We start from the raw sequence: 16,374 nt of genomic DNA on the forward strand, positions 1-16,374 counted from the left end.
TTGTTGTTCTTTTCTGACTCTTGGCCTTGAGAGCCATCAGGATTTTGAAAGTACATCTTAGAGGTAGCTGTTGTGACATTTGTGGAGTCTTTTTGGAAACTGTTAGAAGCTTCATGGAGCCAGCTTGCTTGTGTCATCCCTGATGGGAGGTGCCCATGCCAGGGTGCAATGCTTTGTTGGCCTCATTGGACTGTACTTTTATTGTGCTTTATTGAACATTCCCTGCATTAATGCAAAAACATTTACCTTTTAGAAGTCAGAGGTGAGAAATGGAGTCGATATATCTTCAAAAGTGCCTTGGGACATGTTTAACTCAAGGTCTTGCCGAAGTGGCAAGAATTCGCCCAGTGGATCCAATAGAATATTTAGCATTGTGGATTTACAAATATAAGGAAAATGTGACCATGGAGCAACTGGTAAGTAGGGATCTTCTTTTAGAAAATTAGAAGCATAAAATAATTGTTCCCATTTGTCTGCTTTTTAAAAAAGTTCAATGTTATTTCTATTATAAAAGTAGTACGTTTATTATGAAAAAGTTGGACAATATGGAAAAAACAGAAAGAAGAAAAAATACTTCACAGAAGACCTCTTTTTAGATTTTTAGGTATTTTCTTCTAATCTTTTTTCTATAGATTTTCTATGCATTTGTAGACTTCTTTTTTTTTACACAATTGTGATCATACCCGGGGTATAATTTTAATTTTATGCTCTTTGTTCAAATAAAACACACATTTCCCCAAATTATTACACATTTTCTAAATGGAGCGCAGTAAAATTTGCTTCCCCTTTCCCTCTTGTTGGTGATTAACATGTTTTCAAGATTGTTTTTATAAATTGTTCTATCAAATTATTCACGTGACATTGTTTTTAAACACTGCTAGAGACAGAAGGAAATGGTCGACTTGGAGCGTGAGAGAGAACTAGCTGTGATACAGCAGGAAATGATGGAGAGGCTCAAAGCAGAGGAGCTTCTGTTCCAGCAGGTGAGACAAGCATGGGAGTTCAGGGGTGACTGGAGTTAGTGGTGTCCGCCTCAGTGTGGTGCAACCCAAATGTTGAAAAATTCCCTATCTCTAATGAGTTAGGAATGGCTCTCTTATATCTTCATGTTTCTGTATTTCTGTATCTATGTCTTCTTTGCTGGAGAAACAGCAGCAGTGGGGTGGGAGGAAGACCCAGGGAGTGTGCTCTCATGGAGGCCATGGGGAGAGACCATGCCTACTGCTGGTTTAGTGAGAGCAAGACTGCAAAGTGCTCATTCAAGACCACTGGTGACCTTGGAGGGAGCAGTGTGCATGGGGTGGGGTGGAACAGGGGAGATGGTGAGTGCAGGTAATGCTTTCAAGGAGATTTTCAGGGAAGGAGGTTGGGTTTTTTTTTTTTTTTGGAGGGGGGAGCAGAGGGCAGAAGATGATTGATGTTAAGAGATATTGAGAGGATGGTCTAGGTACATGTGGTTGTATAGGTTTTGTGGCACAAGGTCTAAAACAGTTTCTGTATGACTCTTTCTTCTTTATGAAGTAGGGACCGTGATCGTCTTCCAAGAATGAGGTGATAAAGTGGCAGGAATGAGGAGAGTGGGGAGGGTTTGAAATGGTAACTGTGAAGAATGGTGGGGTTGACCGGGAAACTTAGCTTTCCTTGGTAGCACTGAGTACCCTGTCAGAGTTAGAGACCAGACATTTATAATGTTGCCATTTGGTTTGGTTTTACGATTCTGTGATTTTCTCCACTTAGGCCTAGAGATTTGAGTGACGATGTGGAAGGGGCAGAACTTTTGATTAAAGTACGTTTGGGGTAGCAGGATTGGGGAGCTGAAGATATTGGTAAGAGATGGTTTCAGGGATGAGTCACGGATTGTAAACTAGATAGGGAAAGTTCCAGAGTGGCTTTTGGACTAATTTATCTTATGGAGAGCTTCTGAAATTTAAGTTATCCCTTTTGTTCTACCACATAGTACTTAACCCTAGAGTCTCGACTCAAATCTATACACTTGTAAAAGGGAAAGAAGCCTGTTATCTGGGTGTGTGCATAAAAAGGAAAATATAGACATGGCAAATAGCTTCTCTGCCTAACCTCTCATCCCTGACACTGGGGTAGAACTTTCTAGGCACCCGAGATGGATATGGCTGTTGAAAACTTTACTGTTCCTGAATCTTCGTTTTTCAATCGTTTGGTTTATTCTTATGGGGAGGTTGCAGAGTATTGAGTTGGGTGTCAAACAATCATCCAAATGGGTGAGTGTCTGCTGCAGAATTGCCCCAACTTTGAGTGAGAATCTGCCCTTCCTCTTATAGGTTCTACAGCTAGTATCTGTCCCCTGTCTCTCAGAATGAGGAGAACTCAGCAGTTCTTCTTCCCTAAGACGATTCCATCACAAATGTGGGGGTACTTGACTTTCTTTGGCTCATCTACTTTATCTCACTTAGGTAAAATTTGGCAATGGTAGAAATCAAGCACTTCTCTAGCTGTATTGTGTTCATCAGTATGAAGGGATCCCCTGGGCACTGAACCCTGGGCACTGAACCCTGAACATTGGGTCCAGAGTGGAAGATGGCAATAACAGTCTGCACAAGATTTTATGACCCATTAAAGAAACAGTGTAGTGGCCAGAAATAGATGAGAGAAGGAGAAAGGGACCTGTGGAGAGAAGGTCCACTGGAGAAGAGCTTAAGAGAGAGTGAGCTGGAGATGCAAAGAGACAGGTGTTCTGAGCCCACCATTGAGTCAAGTGAGCTGGGGCATCAGGACTCCGGTCCCCTCCCTGTTGTTCTCACAGTCAGTGCCATTGACTTGAAATTCCTTGAAAGTTTAGGCACTCTCCAGTAAGCCCAGGGCCCTGAGAACAGAGAAGTATTTTGACTGCCATTTTCTACCTAAGAGCTCACTGAGGAAGTAAAAGCTTTTTGGTTTGTTTGTTTGACTTGTTGGAGTATATTTCTAATGGTTTTACTCCTGTGTGAAGAAAGAAATTGAGCTTTGAAATTTTCCTGAAAATGTTAAGAAACTGGTTCTGTTGACCAATGTGGTTGGTATTTAACAACTGCATTTTGCAGTGTTGTTGAGAGATTAGTCATTTCACTTCCTCCACCAGTTTCTGAAAGTGGATCAAATGCTATGTTCTTGCACTTCAACCATCTACCCCATCACTTTTATCCCAGTGTGGATAATACAGAGTTACTAAGAAATTCCCTTTAACAACCTTCTGTAAATAAATAGTAGCCACTGTTTATATCTCTTTATTTATAAGAATATATTATTTTTTAAAAATGCATTTGCAAGACATACTGGGACATGTATGTATTATGATATATTATGTAGATATAGCAAGAGAGAACAAATTTCCACAAAATTTACATCGATGAAATAAAAATTTTTTAAAAATAATAATTGAATACAATTTTCCTTTTGGAATATAGGCTTACTGCTGAGGAGAATTAAATTATTTTTTTAGAGATAACATTTCATTTAGTTGGAGTTCAAAACGTTCCCTGTCATCAAAATTGATTGAAAACATTTATCTGTTAATGCTGATCTGTAATGAGATTTTAGTATTTCCTCTTTGAAAATAGCTGAGAGATTAGTCCTGCCAAATGCTGATATCAGTCCATGTGCACATAATTTTGACCATGTTTATCTCTTGGAATGCATATGTAGAATTCTATTAGATTTTTATCTTGTTTTGCTTTTTGGCATGTCATTACCTTGTAGATTAATCACTTCCAATTGAAGGTTGGTAAAAGCTTCTCAATTACCCAGTTAACTGGATTTGGGGATATGGAAATTTCATTTGCACTGAAATCAAGGCCACAAAATACTCTGGGCCTATAGTTTGAGCTTGGGAAATATACCTGCTGCAGATTTGTGTGGGAATTTGGGGGATCTAGTTTCTTGTTTTAGGTTTTGACTACATGGGAAGTGTATAAAGCAGCTTGACATTGTGATTCAAACATTAGTTGTTGAAATGGCTTTCCCCAAGTGTGAAGTTTTACATTTGAGTGCTATTTGCCTTGTAAGTTTAGTTTTAATTGACTTAAAAATATTATTAAGTTTGCAGCAAAGCTTATTTCCAAAGCCATTTAAGGTTTGATAATAGTGATTGAGAATGATTGAGAATGATTCTTCTCATTCCAAAAAATTTCAGTCTTGGTCCTGAGCCCCACAATGCACAGTAACACGTCAGCACCGTGAAGCCATATGCAACTGCTGTGTGCTGGGGCAAGCCAAGATTTATTCAGTTTCTGTTTCTGACAAAATCCACAGAACCGATGATGGTTGCATTCTTAAGAATGAATGAAGGACACTGTTGGCTCTGCTGGCTCAATAGCACATGACAGATTCAAGCATTTTCTGCAGAGCACCTGCTGTTGAATAACATGATGAATACTCTTAGGCTTTCAACACTGCATTTTCACAAGCTTTGTAAATTTGTCCAACTAAGCCTCTTTCTGTTCCACACACATTTTTTATCACCATTGGTTGTAACACATCTTAGCAGGTTTCACTGCTGGTTGTACTGAATTAATGTTTCTCAACTTCTTTGGAAATATTGCTTGGGGCACCTTGGTGGTTCAGTCCAACTTTTAATTTCATTCATCTTAGGTCATGATGTCAGGGTGGTGGGATCAAGCCTCGGGTTGGACTCCACGCTGAGCATGGAGCCAGCTTGAGATTCTTTTCCTCCTTCCCCTCCACAGTGTATATGCCTGCACTCCCTCTCCTAAAAAAAAAAAAAAGAAAGAAAGAAAAGAAAAAAGAAAGAAAGAAGATAAAGAAAATATATCTCGGGCGCCTGGGTGGCTCAGTTGGTTAAGCGACTGCCTTCGGCTCAGGTCATGATCCTGGAGTCCCAGGATCGAGTCCCACATCGGGCTCCCTGCTCAGCAGGGAGTCTGCTTCTCCCTCTGACCCTCCCCCCTCTCATGTACTCTCTCTCTCTCTCTCATCCTCACTCTCTCAAAATAAATAATAAATAAATCTTTTAAAAAAAAGAAAATATATCTCTTGCTTGTAGTTGTCCCATGAAGACATTCATAGAGGCTGATCTTTCAGTCACTTCAAACTTAGCATTAATACCAGTAAACAACAACAACTGAACAGTGTTGGGAACATTTGTCTACCCATCAAGAGCCAAGGAAAATTGCTCAAAATAATTTGCCTTGTTTTTAATTGACTGTTGATGTTGCTCCCAGTGTCATCAACTCTTTGAGCAACTGTTTTCAGCAAAAGGCTAATAATCTTAATTTAAGTTTATTTTTTTTGGAACACTGAAATCAAACATGTTTTAATTAAATCACCATTGGGAAATGAACTTCTTTGCTTGGCTGACAAATGAGCCACTTGGAAACCCTCTTTCGTTGCAGCCTCATTTTTATTTTTAATTGTTGTGAAGAAATTTTACTATGATGAAATAATTCTGTTTAAAATATTCTAATATGTCTGACCTTTGTTTTCATGTGAGTTGAGAATACTGTGATGGTAAGTGTTTAGTCTGGTAATATTGATGTTTATTGCATTCTTTTAGTAAAGTATTCTTGCTTAGTAAACACCATACTTTGCCGTTTAATTTGGTAATAAAATACTCTCCACTGTATCTTAAAGGGGCACCATTCAAAGTCCACTTCTTCTCTTGTTATGACATGATAGGTACACACCAATTTAAAAACTGTCATGATGTAGGGATACCGTGGCACTCCAAGAACTCCTGAGATAAAATGATATCGCTGTGATTTGTAGCATGCTGAGCAACAAAGTGATGAGAGCACCATCTAGGGTCCCTGTTGCAACCACTCAACTGTGCTATTGTGCAAAAACAGTCACAGACAATAAGTAAGCAAATGAACATGATGGTGTTTCAATAAAACTTCATTTATAGGTACCAAAATTTGAATTTTTTATAGTGTCAGGAAATACTATTATTCTTTCAATATTTTTCAACCGTTTGAAAATGTAAAACCTGTCCTAGCTCATGGGCTATGCAAACACAGGATTGGGTCAGATTTGGCCCACAGAATTTAGTTTGCTGACCATTATTCTAGTGTGTCATATATGTTGAGTTGGGACCAGTATATTTTTGATTATCTATAGTTTCGCATAATATACTTAAGATTTTCTCATGCACTCTTCTGCAACTAAGGTTTGGCTCTTTGAACACCCATCTATGCTTGAAAGGATTTTATCTAAAAAAAAAAAAAAGTACTGCAATCTCATTTGTTGCTTCAAGGAGAACAGAGAAAATAACTTGATTTTGTACAAATTGTGCTTTGCTACCAATTAGCGGTTAAAGAAGCTTCCTTTTTTATGTTAGACTTCAGGAAATATTTGTAAAAGCTAAAGTATTAGGTGGCTGTGATCATTTATTCTTGTAAGCTTCTGAAATTTAGGTAGGTATAAACTTGATTATCCGGGGACATTTCAGAGTGATTAGAGTTAATTCCTTGCAATTGATCTGACGCTAATATGACTTATTTATTTCTGAATATTCAGCAACAGCTGGAGTTCCAGCTGGAGTTGGAAATGCAAGAGAAAGAGAGACAAAGAATAGAAGAACTACAGAGAGCTCAAGAACAATTAGAGACGGTAATTTGAAGTTTTATAAAAAAAAAAAGAAAAAGTCTGTTTTATTTAAAACCTCATAGAACCCTCAAAGTGTTTCTTGCAGCTGTTATAACATGGAATTCAGGGACGTGCCACCCACTAGCTGCGTGGCTGAGACAAGTCTTACAATTTTTTCAACCTCAGTTCGCCTTTTTGAAAAAGAGGGATAACAGTGCAATATATTACTAACAGTCTCTCACTGGTTTGTTGTAAGGATCAGCTATGGTCATATGTGTGAAACTGCTCTGCGAGCAGCAGAGTTCTCTCATGGTGGTAAAAGCAACCTTCCAGTCCAGGCACAGCTGTTCCTAACTGGGGTAGCGGATGCGCAAGGTTAAGTTCTTTGTAATAGTGAGGGTATTTGGCTTAACCGGCCGAGCCACCCAGACGCCCCCCAGCCGGTTGGTCTCTCTTGTTCATATGTGACTCCTCTATTTATTCCATAATTAAGATTAAAAACAGAAGTAGGTTTTATAAAATATGGGTATTCATGGCTTAAACGAGAACATCATTATGTAAAGCACTTTTTTAAAAGTTGGAAGGATGAATTGAATTAAAAAAATGAGATTCTTAAAAAGAGAAATTCAAAACTGTATACATAGTTTAAAAAAACACGTAGTTAACAAAAACAGGGATGTTAAGCTTATCTTAGTCGGAGTGCGGTAGGGTGTGCAAAGATAAACACACATGTGCCCATGCCCATAAATCCATGGAGATATAGACCCCCTTTCTCTTCAGCGAAGATTCAGTGATGTAAAATGAGAGAAGAAAGGTTTCTGTTTTGTCACTTGTCACATTGGCTAATAATTTGGCTTCAGGTTTAAAGTTTCAGATCATTTCATTTTTTAAGGCATTGTGTTTAATTATAAATAAAACATAGCTTTCTATTAGTAGCAAGTGTTAAATGAGACTGCGAGTGGCAGTTTTGTACTAAATGTATTCACATCACCCCTTTAAGAGTGATGACCTATTTGCTGTTAAATTGATCATAGCATTATATAAAAATAAAACTTCTTGAAAATAAAACATGGAATCAAAACGGAAAGTGTGTTCAAATATTTTTCTTCATTTTTATATATTATAGGAGATGAGAATGAATATAGAAAATATAGCTAAGAGTGAAGATAGTTCACATTCAGAGGTGAGAAGGAAAAGTTATTCTGTGTTAAGTGAAATGAATGAGTGTCCTAGAAGGCAAAGCTTAACATTGCATTACTAGCTAAACTTTTTATAAGGAAATTATCAAAATTGATAGTCCAAGTATGTGTTCTAGTAACAAAAATTCACAAGTACGATGTGATTTAAAGCAATATCTCAAAGTGGATAAAAATGGGACATTTGGTTTCTGTTTGTATTTTTAAAAACCAGAGTGTCACGAGATATTCATTGACCATATGTTTACTTACAATGATATATCTTAAGTTTCTTAATGTACTTTTTAATTAAGTTTTAGCATTTATTTCTAGAATTCTCTATTAACAGGTAGTGGTGCATTCCGTTAATGTTGAATTTTGATGTTATAATTCAGACATTTCTTAGCGAAATCAAAAGAAAATTAATGTCTTACTTTTGAACTCATTTAAAATTAAGAAATGAATTTTAACAATTGTAGGATGTAACATCAGACTCAGGCAAAACACTAGCTGAAATTAGTGATCGATATGGGGCACCTAACCTGAGCAGAGTGGAAGAACTTGATGAGCCGATGCTATCTGATGTAAGTATCTTCAAGAAAGTGGCTGGTGAAAAACAAATTTTCTTTTGGACTTTGGGAAAGCCTAGTGCATAGGAGACCAGGGTTGGTTGGCAAATGAGCCCTTAGTGTCAGAGAAAGAAAATCAGTTCCCTGGGTGCTGACCATCTATTCCTGACGGGCCGTCTGCCCTTTGGTGAACGTGTGCCGCCAGCCACAAGGGTCAGGGTGGGCACATGTCTGGTTCCTTGCAAATGTGTCAGCACTGATGGGAGAGGAGCTGGTCACAGTGTGCCCTTGTGCAGAAGGTGATTTATATATTTTGGATTTAGGCTTTGAAAATCTCAAAATTTCTTCCAAATATATATTTAAAATCCTTTGGTGAAATACATAATTTTTAAGTTAAATTTTGGAGGTGCGTGGGGGTGGGGCAGCTAATTGATTCTTGGTGGCAAACACTAGAACCCGATAAGTATCCTAATGAAAGTGCATGCTTTTACAGTATACAAGTACATTTGCTTGTTTAATAAACATAGTGTTTTCTTTTTTTTTTAAGATTTATTTATATTTATTTTGAGAGAGTGAGAATGAGAGAGAGAGAGAGTACATGAGAGGGGGGAGGGTCAGAGGGAGAAGCAGACTCCCTGCTGAGCAGGGAGCCCGATGCGGGACTGGAGCCGATGCGGGACTCGATCCCGGGACCCCAGGATCATGACCTGAGCCGAAGGCAGTCGCCCAACCAACTGAGCCACCCAGGCGCCCCCAGATGTGTTTTCTATGTACCAGGCACTGTGCCTGTTGCTGTTGTGCATAAAACACATAGTTATTTACCTTGTCTGGGGGAGGGGGGGAGGGGGGCAGACAATCGGACAAGCAATTAATAGTCATTGCTAGAGTGATCAAGTGATTTATCAGCCAGAGCAGTAGGTTTTGAGAGTGAACAGGGGAGCTGTTAATAACTAAGCCAGATCTGCGGGTATAGACCAGGACTGTCTGGGCCGAGGGTCCATTTAGTGACCTAACCATGTGCACTGACAAAGTGGGGTAGCCAGCCCAGTGGAAGAGCCCTCCCTATCAGGGAAGGCTTCCCATAGGAAGCTGGTGACTGGTTGCTGGGGGTAGGAGAGGGAGGGTCTGAGAGCATAGCCAGTATGAGACCCACCCCAGGGGAGAGTGGGGGGTGTGAGGCAGGGAGGGAGGGGAGGCCAGGCAGGGGAGGGAGCAGGAACAGGCCATAAAAGGCTTGGTAATTTGTGCCCAGACAAGTATGTAGATTTTATCCTAAAGGCAGTGGAGGCTGATGCAATCAGCAATCAGCATTTTAGAAAGGCTGGCACAGAGGGAAGGATGCAGAGAGAGATATGAGGACACTGGTTAAGAGGCCAGTGCAGTAATCCAGACTGAGATGGCGTTGGCGGCCTGTTCAGAAGGGGGAGCTGAAAGGGCTTGGTGCTAATCAGTGAGTAGAGACGTTTTTATTAACAGTGGGTGTTTGGGTACCATGCAGGGAGCTAGCGAATAGCAGTGAACAGAACAGATGGGGTCCCTGCCCTCTGGGGGCTCAGGCCAGGGGACAGGTGCACTGAGAGGAGAGGCCTGGCCTGGATGAGTCTTCCTGAGGAAATGATGCTTGAGGAGTTAGCCTGAGCTAAGCACAGCAGATGGAAGAGAGTAAGACGCTGTCAAGGACCTGGCGTAGTTAAGCTCTATGGCTGGGTTGCACGGAGATGGGAGGTTGTGTGACTCGAAGCTGGAGAGGTGGCTACAGGCCACATTACACTGTGCTCTGTATGTCAAGTGCAAGAAGAGTCACTGAAAGAGTCTATGTAAGGACTGGAGAGGTCATTTTAGAGGAGGGAGAGAGGATTTGAGTGGGCAGGTGTGGAAAGGGGAGACCCCTTAGGAGGTTTTACAATGGTCCAGCTGCAGGATAACTGACCAGGGTTAGGACAGGGTGTAGACAGCAGAGATGGGGAGAACTGGGTGTATTCAATATTGGCTGGGAGGATGAGGGACAGAAAGAAGTCAAGGGGAATGCCCAGATTTCTGCCCTGGGCAACTGAACTAAGAGCTTAATCATTTGTTGAGTTGAGGAAAGTAAGAAGAGGAAGTAGGTTTTATGAAAATGATGGCTTCACTTGTGGACATGTTGAATTTCAGGTGACCCTGAGACAAGAAGATATAATTGGCTAAAGACCACTTGATGTGGGATACCGGTCCAGACTACAGGAGAGAGGTCCAGGCAGGAGATGGGAAGGCAGCAGTTATGGGCTATGTGCTCTGTGGAGCTAAGAGAGGCAGGGAGTAAGGTACCTCGGAGAGCGTGCAGCGTGTGCAGGACGAGGCTCCAGCGAATGCATTAGAAATTCCATCATTTAAGGGGCAGATCCAGGAAGAGGACCCCCCCCACCCGTGCCAGAAGGATAACAATAAGAAAGGGGAGCAAGAGAAGTAAAAGAAAGGATGGGTTAATAAATGCTTGAGAGGGGTGCCTGGGTGGCTCAGTCAGTTAAGCGGCTGCCTTTGGCCCAGGCCATTATTCCAGGGTCCTGGGATCGAGCCCCACATCTGGCTCCCTGCTGAACGGGGAGCCTGCTTCTCCCTCTCCCTCTACCTGCTGCTCCCCCTGCTTGTACTCTCTCTCTCTAATAAAAAATAAAAAATATTTTAAAAAAATAAATACTTGAGAACATTTGCTTGGATCTTACTTGAAATAATTTGAAACTATCAAAAAGCTTCATTTACATAGTCACAACTCTGTATTAAATCGTATTTACTTTTTATTTTGCTTTTAGGTTGCATTAAACATTGATCAAGATTTGTAGGATCAACTAACCTAAGAGCAATAAATCTTTCTGTTTGTTTCAAGTTTCAAAACATGAAGTTCCCAATTGTATTTTTTTCCCTCTAAAGTCAGCTTTATAAATGGGCTTCAAGGGTAGCCTTAAAAGGTTGTTTTGGATTCCCAATGCAACTGGTTATTCGTAGGATTCCTCTGAGGCAGGAGAGAGAGTTGGCCCAAACAACGGAAAGGGGCAAATGAGCTGAAAAAAACGTGTGTGTCAGCGTGAGAACAAAATTGTTGAGGTGAAAGTTCTGGTCTGGGAGGAGTGAAAGGGGCTGCCACTGTGCAGGGCTTGGGAGGGTTTAACTTGCTTTAAATCCCGCCTCCCCGCCTTCCCCCCCCCCACCCGGAAGTGGACGGCAAAGATTTCCCCAGGTTGCTAGGCAGCGATACTTTGTAGGACCATTAATCCACGCTTAGTAATGAGGCTGGATGGGGAAGGATGCAAAGTGCTGGGGTAGAGAGAAGCAGCCTCTCTTTTGGAGCAGCCAGTGGGCAAAAGTACTGGTCCTGCTGTTGAGGGGAGTTCTCGCTGGACACAGGCCATGCAGGGGGCTTCCTTGAGTGGGCGCTGGGTCATCCACGGGCCCTGGCAGCTCTCCTGGCTCCTCGGAAGTTTCAGGCCCAGCCTTAAACGTTAGGGAGAATGTTACTTCCTTTATAAAATTATTCCAAATCTAAATCTCTATTAAGAATCCTTTCTGTTCTTTAAGGAACTGTATAGACATGGAGACATAAATGCCAGGAAAAGGCTTCTTAAAAAAATAATAATTTGCTCTGGTTATGACATACCTTTCCTGAGGCAATGAGAGTAGAGCAGACTGGTTGCTTAAACCAAAAGAGGAAAAGGGGGGGAAATATTGGTTTCATTAAAAAGAAATGTTATCTTGCCTATCAGTTCTGTATGCTTTTTAGAAAAAAGTCCCAGGTGCCCTGGAGGGATGGTTTCTGGGTCAGTCAAGCTATCAGGCACTGTGCCCCCCAGCATGGTTGACCTGTATCCGTCCACCCGGGCAGGTGTGTCTAAGGGAGCAAGAGAGCACAGTGTCCCTCAGGTCTTAGGCTATGAGGGCACCCTCATAGAGGGCTGGGGCTGGAAGGGCAGGCTCAGAGGGCCCTTGAGCTCAGCATAGCCCAGGCCAGTCCCGTGCTGGGGCTTGACAGCAAGAGTCTGTGTCAGCTAGTCACAGGGGGAAGTGCTGTGCTTCTGGGGTAGGGGGTAGTCTCGTTGGAAGTGCTTCCAGCCAGATCTGGGCACAAGAGAGAGGAGGTAGAATGGGGTGAAAAAGGAGATGAAACTTTTTTTCTCAACTTTTTTCTATGCCTGGTAATTTTTGATTAGATGTGAATTCTATCTTCTTGGGTGTTGGATATTTTTTTTTAAAGATTTTATTTATTTATTTGACAGAGAGAGACACAGTGAGAGAGGGAACACAAGCAGGGGGAGTGGGAGAGGGAGAAGCAGGCTTCCCGCCGAGCAGGGAGCCCGATGCGGGGCTCGATCCCAGGACCCTGGGATCATGACCTGAGCCGAAGGCAGTCGCTTAATGACTGAGCCACCCAGGCGCCCCAGATATTTTTATTCCTATGGATATTTTTGTGCTTTGTTTCTGGATGTCATTAAAGTACTCATAAATAGTTTGATCCTTTCCGGTCTTGCTTTTAAGAAGCTCTGTTGAGTGGGACCAGAAGAGAATGGAGTCTGGGGCTGGTTTTGCCCCACCATCAAGGTGGGGCAAAACACACTCTCTGGGTGTACTACCCAATGTTGAGTGAACTATGAGAATTTTCACTTCACTCGTGGAAAGATACACTTTTTTTTTTTAATTGTATTTTTGAACCAGTTTATTGAGGTAGGATTGACAGCAAGGGAAATTATTCCCAGCTCTCTTCAAGCCATGGGTACACCCTCTAATTGTTTCAGAGGTTCTTAGCTTATCCTTTCCTCCTACCCATGTGTTTGTTACTCAGCTGATGACTTGCAGGGGGAACCCTCCGGAGGTATCCCTGGACTCCCAGCTCTTTCTCCTTACTCAAGGAGACCACTGGTCTTCCTGTATGTTCTCCTCCCCTGAGATATAACTTGTCAACACTCGCAAGGCTGTGCACTGGCACAGCTGTAGTTCCGGAACACTCTGTTTCCCATTTCTCAGAGCTCACTGTCCTTTGCTGTCTTAGGTTTGCTGTCCTAAGAGCTGTTGTTTCGTGTGTTTGTGCTGATTTTTCATTGTTTCACATGTGAGGGTAAGTCCTGCCCATGTTAGTCCACCTTTGCCTGAAACCAAAGTTCAAATGCCACAGACTTTTTCTCATAAAAATAACTGTTCGTCTTTGCTTTCTCCACTTTCCTAATTTGGTGAAATGTAACATGATTACTTTCTGAGAAGAATTTGGGAGTATCTAATGACCTCTATCTCTTAACTTGTTTGGAACCAGGCAGAACGGGCCAAATGGGAATCAAAGAATCAACTTTACAAATGCTAAAACTACATCAGAGGATGTACTTTGGATACCAGGCTGAAGCTCAGTATCCTATTGCTTCTGGCTAGTTTGAAGAAAAGCAGCTGGAGAACTATTCTCTCTGGGTCAGCTGGAGAGCCTGCGTGATCTGCTTCTCACATGGGGGACAGGAGCATGGTGGGGCTGTGGCTAGTTCTGACCCCTGAGGCTTTCAGGAGCAAAAGTTCAGAGGCCAGGTTTACCCCTGACCCATTCATCCCTCTCTTGGGAGAAGGAAGAAAAGGTGCAGTGGGCGCCTGGCTTCCTCTTCAGCCACACACTTCTCTCCTGGGAAATGACACCATATCAGTATTATTTTGGCTGAACTAAGTGACGGAAAACCTGGCTGGAAAGAGGCTGATAACAATGATCCATTGTCTCCCATGAGAAGTCTAGAGAATGGGCAGGCCCGGCTCCCTCTCTCTTGGCTCTGTCTTTCTGCTCTCTATTGGTTTCATCCCTGGGTTCTTCCTAGTGTGGCTGCAGTAAATAATTCCAGGTGCCATATTCAGACAGGATGGCACCTTGTGGAAGAAGGGGGGAGAGTCTTCCTGGTGTTTTCATTTATATTCCTAGACACTCCCTGACAGCCTTGCCTTCCTGTCTCACTGATTATGATTGCATTCTATACTTATCCCCAATTTCATTGACATTGAAGATAAGGAATCACCTCCTGAAGTACTTACACTGTCATCATCTTACTGATTCATTGGTTTATGATTCATTTATTTTCAATCCATGTCAAAGAGTCACACGTAGTTACCAGCGTGGGGCTAGTGAGGCACCTAGGGTACCAAATGTAAGTGCTGACACTGTGGTTAATCCGAACCTGAAGATGAGCGCCTCTTAATTTTTGCTGCCGAGGCACCCTTTTTGCCTTGCCCTAGTCTTGGCACTGCCATTTACTATGGGAAATAAGGATAGGGTGTGACCTTTGCCTTGCAGAGTTTTTGTGTACTAGGCAAGCACAGCTTGTGTGCACATCTAATAGGCACTAACTAGAAGTACAAATAGAAGCTAAGAATTTAGAGACAGTTATGATTTGAGCAAGCTTCATGAAAGGGAGAGCATTTCAAAAGGAACTTTGAAGGAGAGGTGAGTTTTGAATGTGTGAAACCCATGGAAATGTGAAGGAAACCAGGCCAAAGAGAGATGGCTAGGAACCAGACTGGGGAGGGCCTGGACACCAGCTTCCAAGATCTGGACTTGAGACCAGGGAGCGATGTGGGGGAAGAGACCCAGGATGGCTCTGAGAACTTTTCACAAGTTTCCATTAAGGATCTGGAGTTGAAATTCCAGTCGTGTGGTTAAGGGCGTGGATTTTGGTAATGAAGGGAAGGAGACTGAGATTATCTTTTGGAGAAATTTGGTGATGAAGAGAGAGTGACCTGAGGATGTAGTAGGGTTGAGCAGGGATTCTCTTCATGGAAGAGGTGAGATTCTGCTTGTGCTCTGGCAATAGGAGTGTTGATGAACCAAGAAGTAGAGAATGAAGGTGTGGCTCAGGAGGGTTCAAGCAGGGGTCCAAGGAGTACTAGGTGTGAGACAAAACTCACATGGGGAGGAGGGCACTTTCAAAATGATGTCTTCTTCCAGGAGGGGGAAAATGTAGAGAAAGACATTTTAAGCGAAAAGGATGAACATTTGAGATAGCGGAGCAGTGCAGAGTTTACATGCTCTCCATCTGATCCTTTTGGTAAAGAAGGAGAGAAGGGCAGAGGTTGGTCAGAGAGTTGAGTGATGATGCATTGAAAACTTATGCTAGGGGAATGGACCACTAAAATGACTGTCAGACAACTGTGGGCCCACTGCAAGCTCACTCATTCCACAAACACTTGATGGATGCGTACTGTGTGTCAGTTTCCTAATCTGGACAATTAGTACTAGTGCCTGTCTCTTAGCATCGTTCTGCAGATGAAATGATGTAATTCATGGAAAGCTTCTTCAGCAGTGCCTCGCACTTAGTAAGCACTCAACAGCGAGTGAAGTGATTCCTCTGCTGTCTTATGTGCCAGGTACTGTAATGGTAAGTGGAATCTTCATCAGAGTTCTTCAGTCCTGTTCTCTATGGCCCATAACAAACTCAGAGGGAGAGTGGGATCCGTAGGTAACAGGAGCACCCTAGAATTGAGGATTGGTAGACCGTCACAGGACCACAGGGTCTGGGGTCAAGTGCGAGCAGCAGTGCAGTGTGTGGCTCCCATGCTCGCCATCAGCTGGGTGATAGCACTTGGCTTTAGGCAAGGAGGTGAGCGATCTTGTTCAAAAAGCCGATTCCCAGCCAGAGAACGGTGTGGGGAGGGGACGCTCAAGGTAGGAGAGGAGACAGCAGCGGGGGATAACTCAAGGGAGAGGAGTCTGCAAGAGTTTGGCTCAGCCAAGCAGTCACTGTTTATGAAGGGCTGTGGCCCTAACAAGGAACTTGACCATAAATTAGGAATAGGGTCAATGCCCATTGTCCAGCATAGACATCTACTGTAAGGACTGGGACAAGACAGAAGGGGGTTTGTGACTGGATGGGAAGGGATCAGGCTCAAAACTGGTGGAGGGGAGGGGACCAACGGTGAGCACTTCTTCGTGCCAGAGGCTCTACCGAGATTTCATGGGATTGTGGGTATGAGCCTGGGTTTGAATGTGTGGAGAAACGAAGTTTCAGAAAGGAACTGTTCAGAGTTGTTCGCTAATGAGTCTTGGAGCTGGCTTTGTGGCCCAGGGCTGTTTGACATAACTGCTGAATGTA

General features: G+C 42.5%; 1 protein-coding gene across 1 annotated transcript; it reads left to right on the plus strand.

The window, feature by feature from the left end:
* The first annotated feature begins 269 nt into the window (after positions 1 to 269).
* On the plus strand, positions 270 to 11,115 carry DYDC1 (DPY30 domain containing 1). Its single transcript, XM_028109492.1, has 6 exons — positions 270 to 416; positions 882 to 983; positions 6,487 to 6,579; positions 7,682 to 7,738; positions 8,210 to 8,314; positions 11,086 to 11,115. The coding sequence occupies exons 1-6, from the start codon at positions 270 to 272 to the stop codon at positions 11,113 to 11,115; spliced, it is 534 nt and encodes a 177-aa protein (XP_027965293.1).
* Positions 11,116 to 16,374: the final 5,259 nt, after the last annotated feature.

The sequence above is a fragment of the Eumetopias jubatus genome, unplaced genomic scaffold (genome assembly GCF_037043125.1).
Source record: "Eumetopias jubatus isolate StellerSeaLion01/CBP00866 unplaced genomic scaffold, mEumJub1_p1.0 scaffold_17, whole genome shotgun sequence".
NCBI classification, from domain to species: Eukaryota; Metazoa; Chordata; class Mammalia; order Carnivora; family Otariidae; genus Eumetopias; species Eumetopias jubatus.

Excerpts from the sequence above, each read along its gene's own strand:
- DYDC1 (XM_028109492.1), top strand. The coding sequence starts at position 270 with ATGGAGTCGATATATCTTCAAAAGTGCCTTGGGACATGTTTAACTCAA. Across the intron at positions 984-6,486 it reads AGGAGCTTCTGTTCCAGCAG|CAACAGCTGGAGTTCCAGCT; the intron begins GTGAGACAAGCA and ends CTGAATATTCAG. Across the intron at positions 6,580-7,681 it reads CTCAAGAACAATTAGAGACG|GAGATGAGAATGAATATAGA; the intron begins GTAATTTGAAGT and ends TATATATTATAG.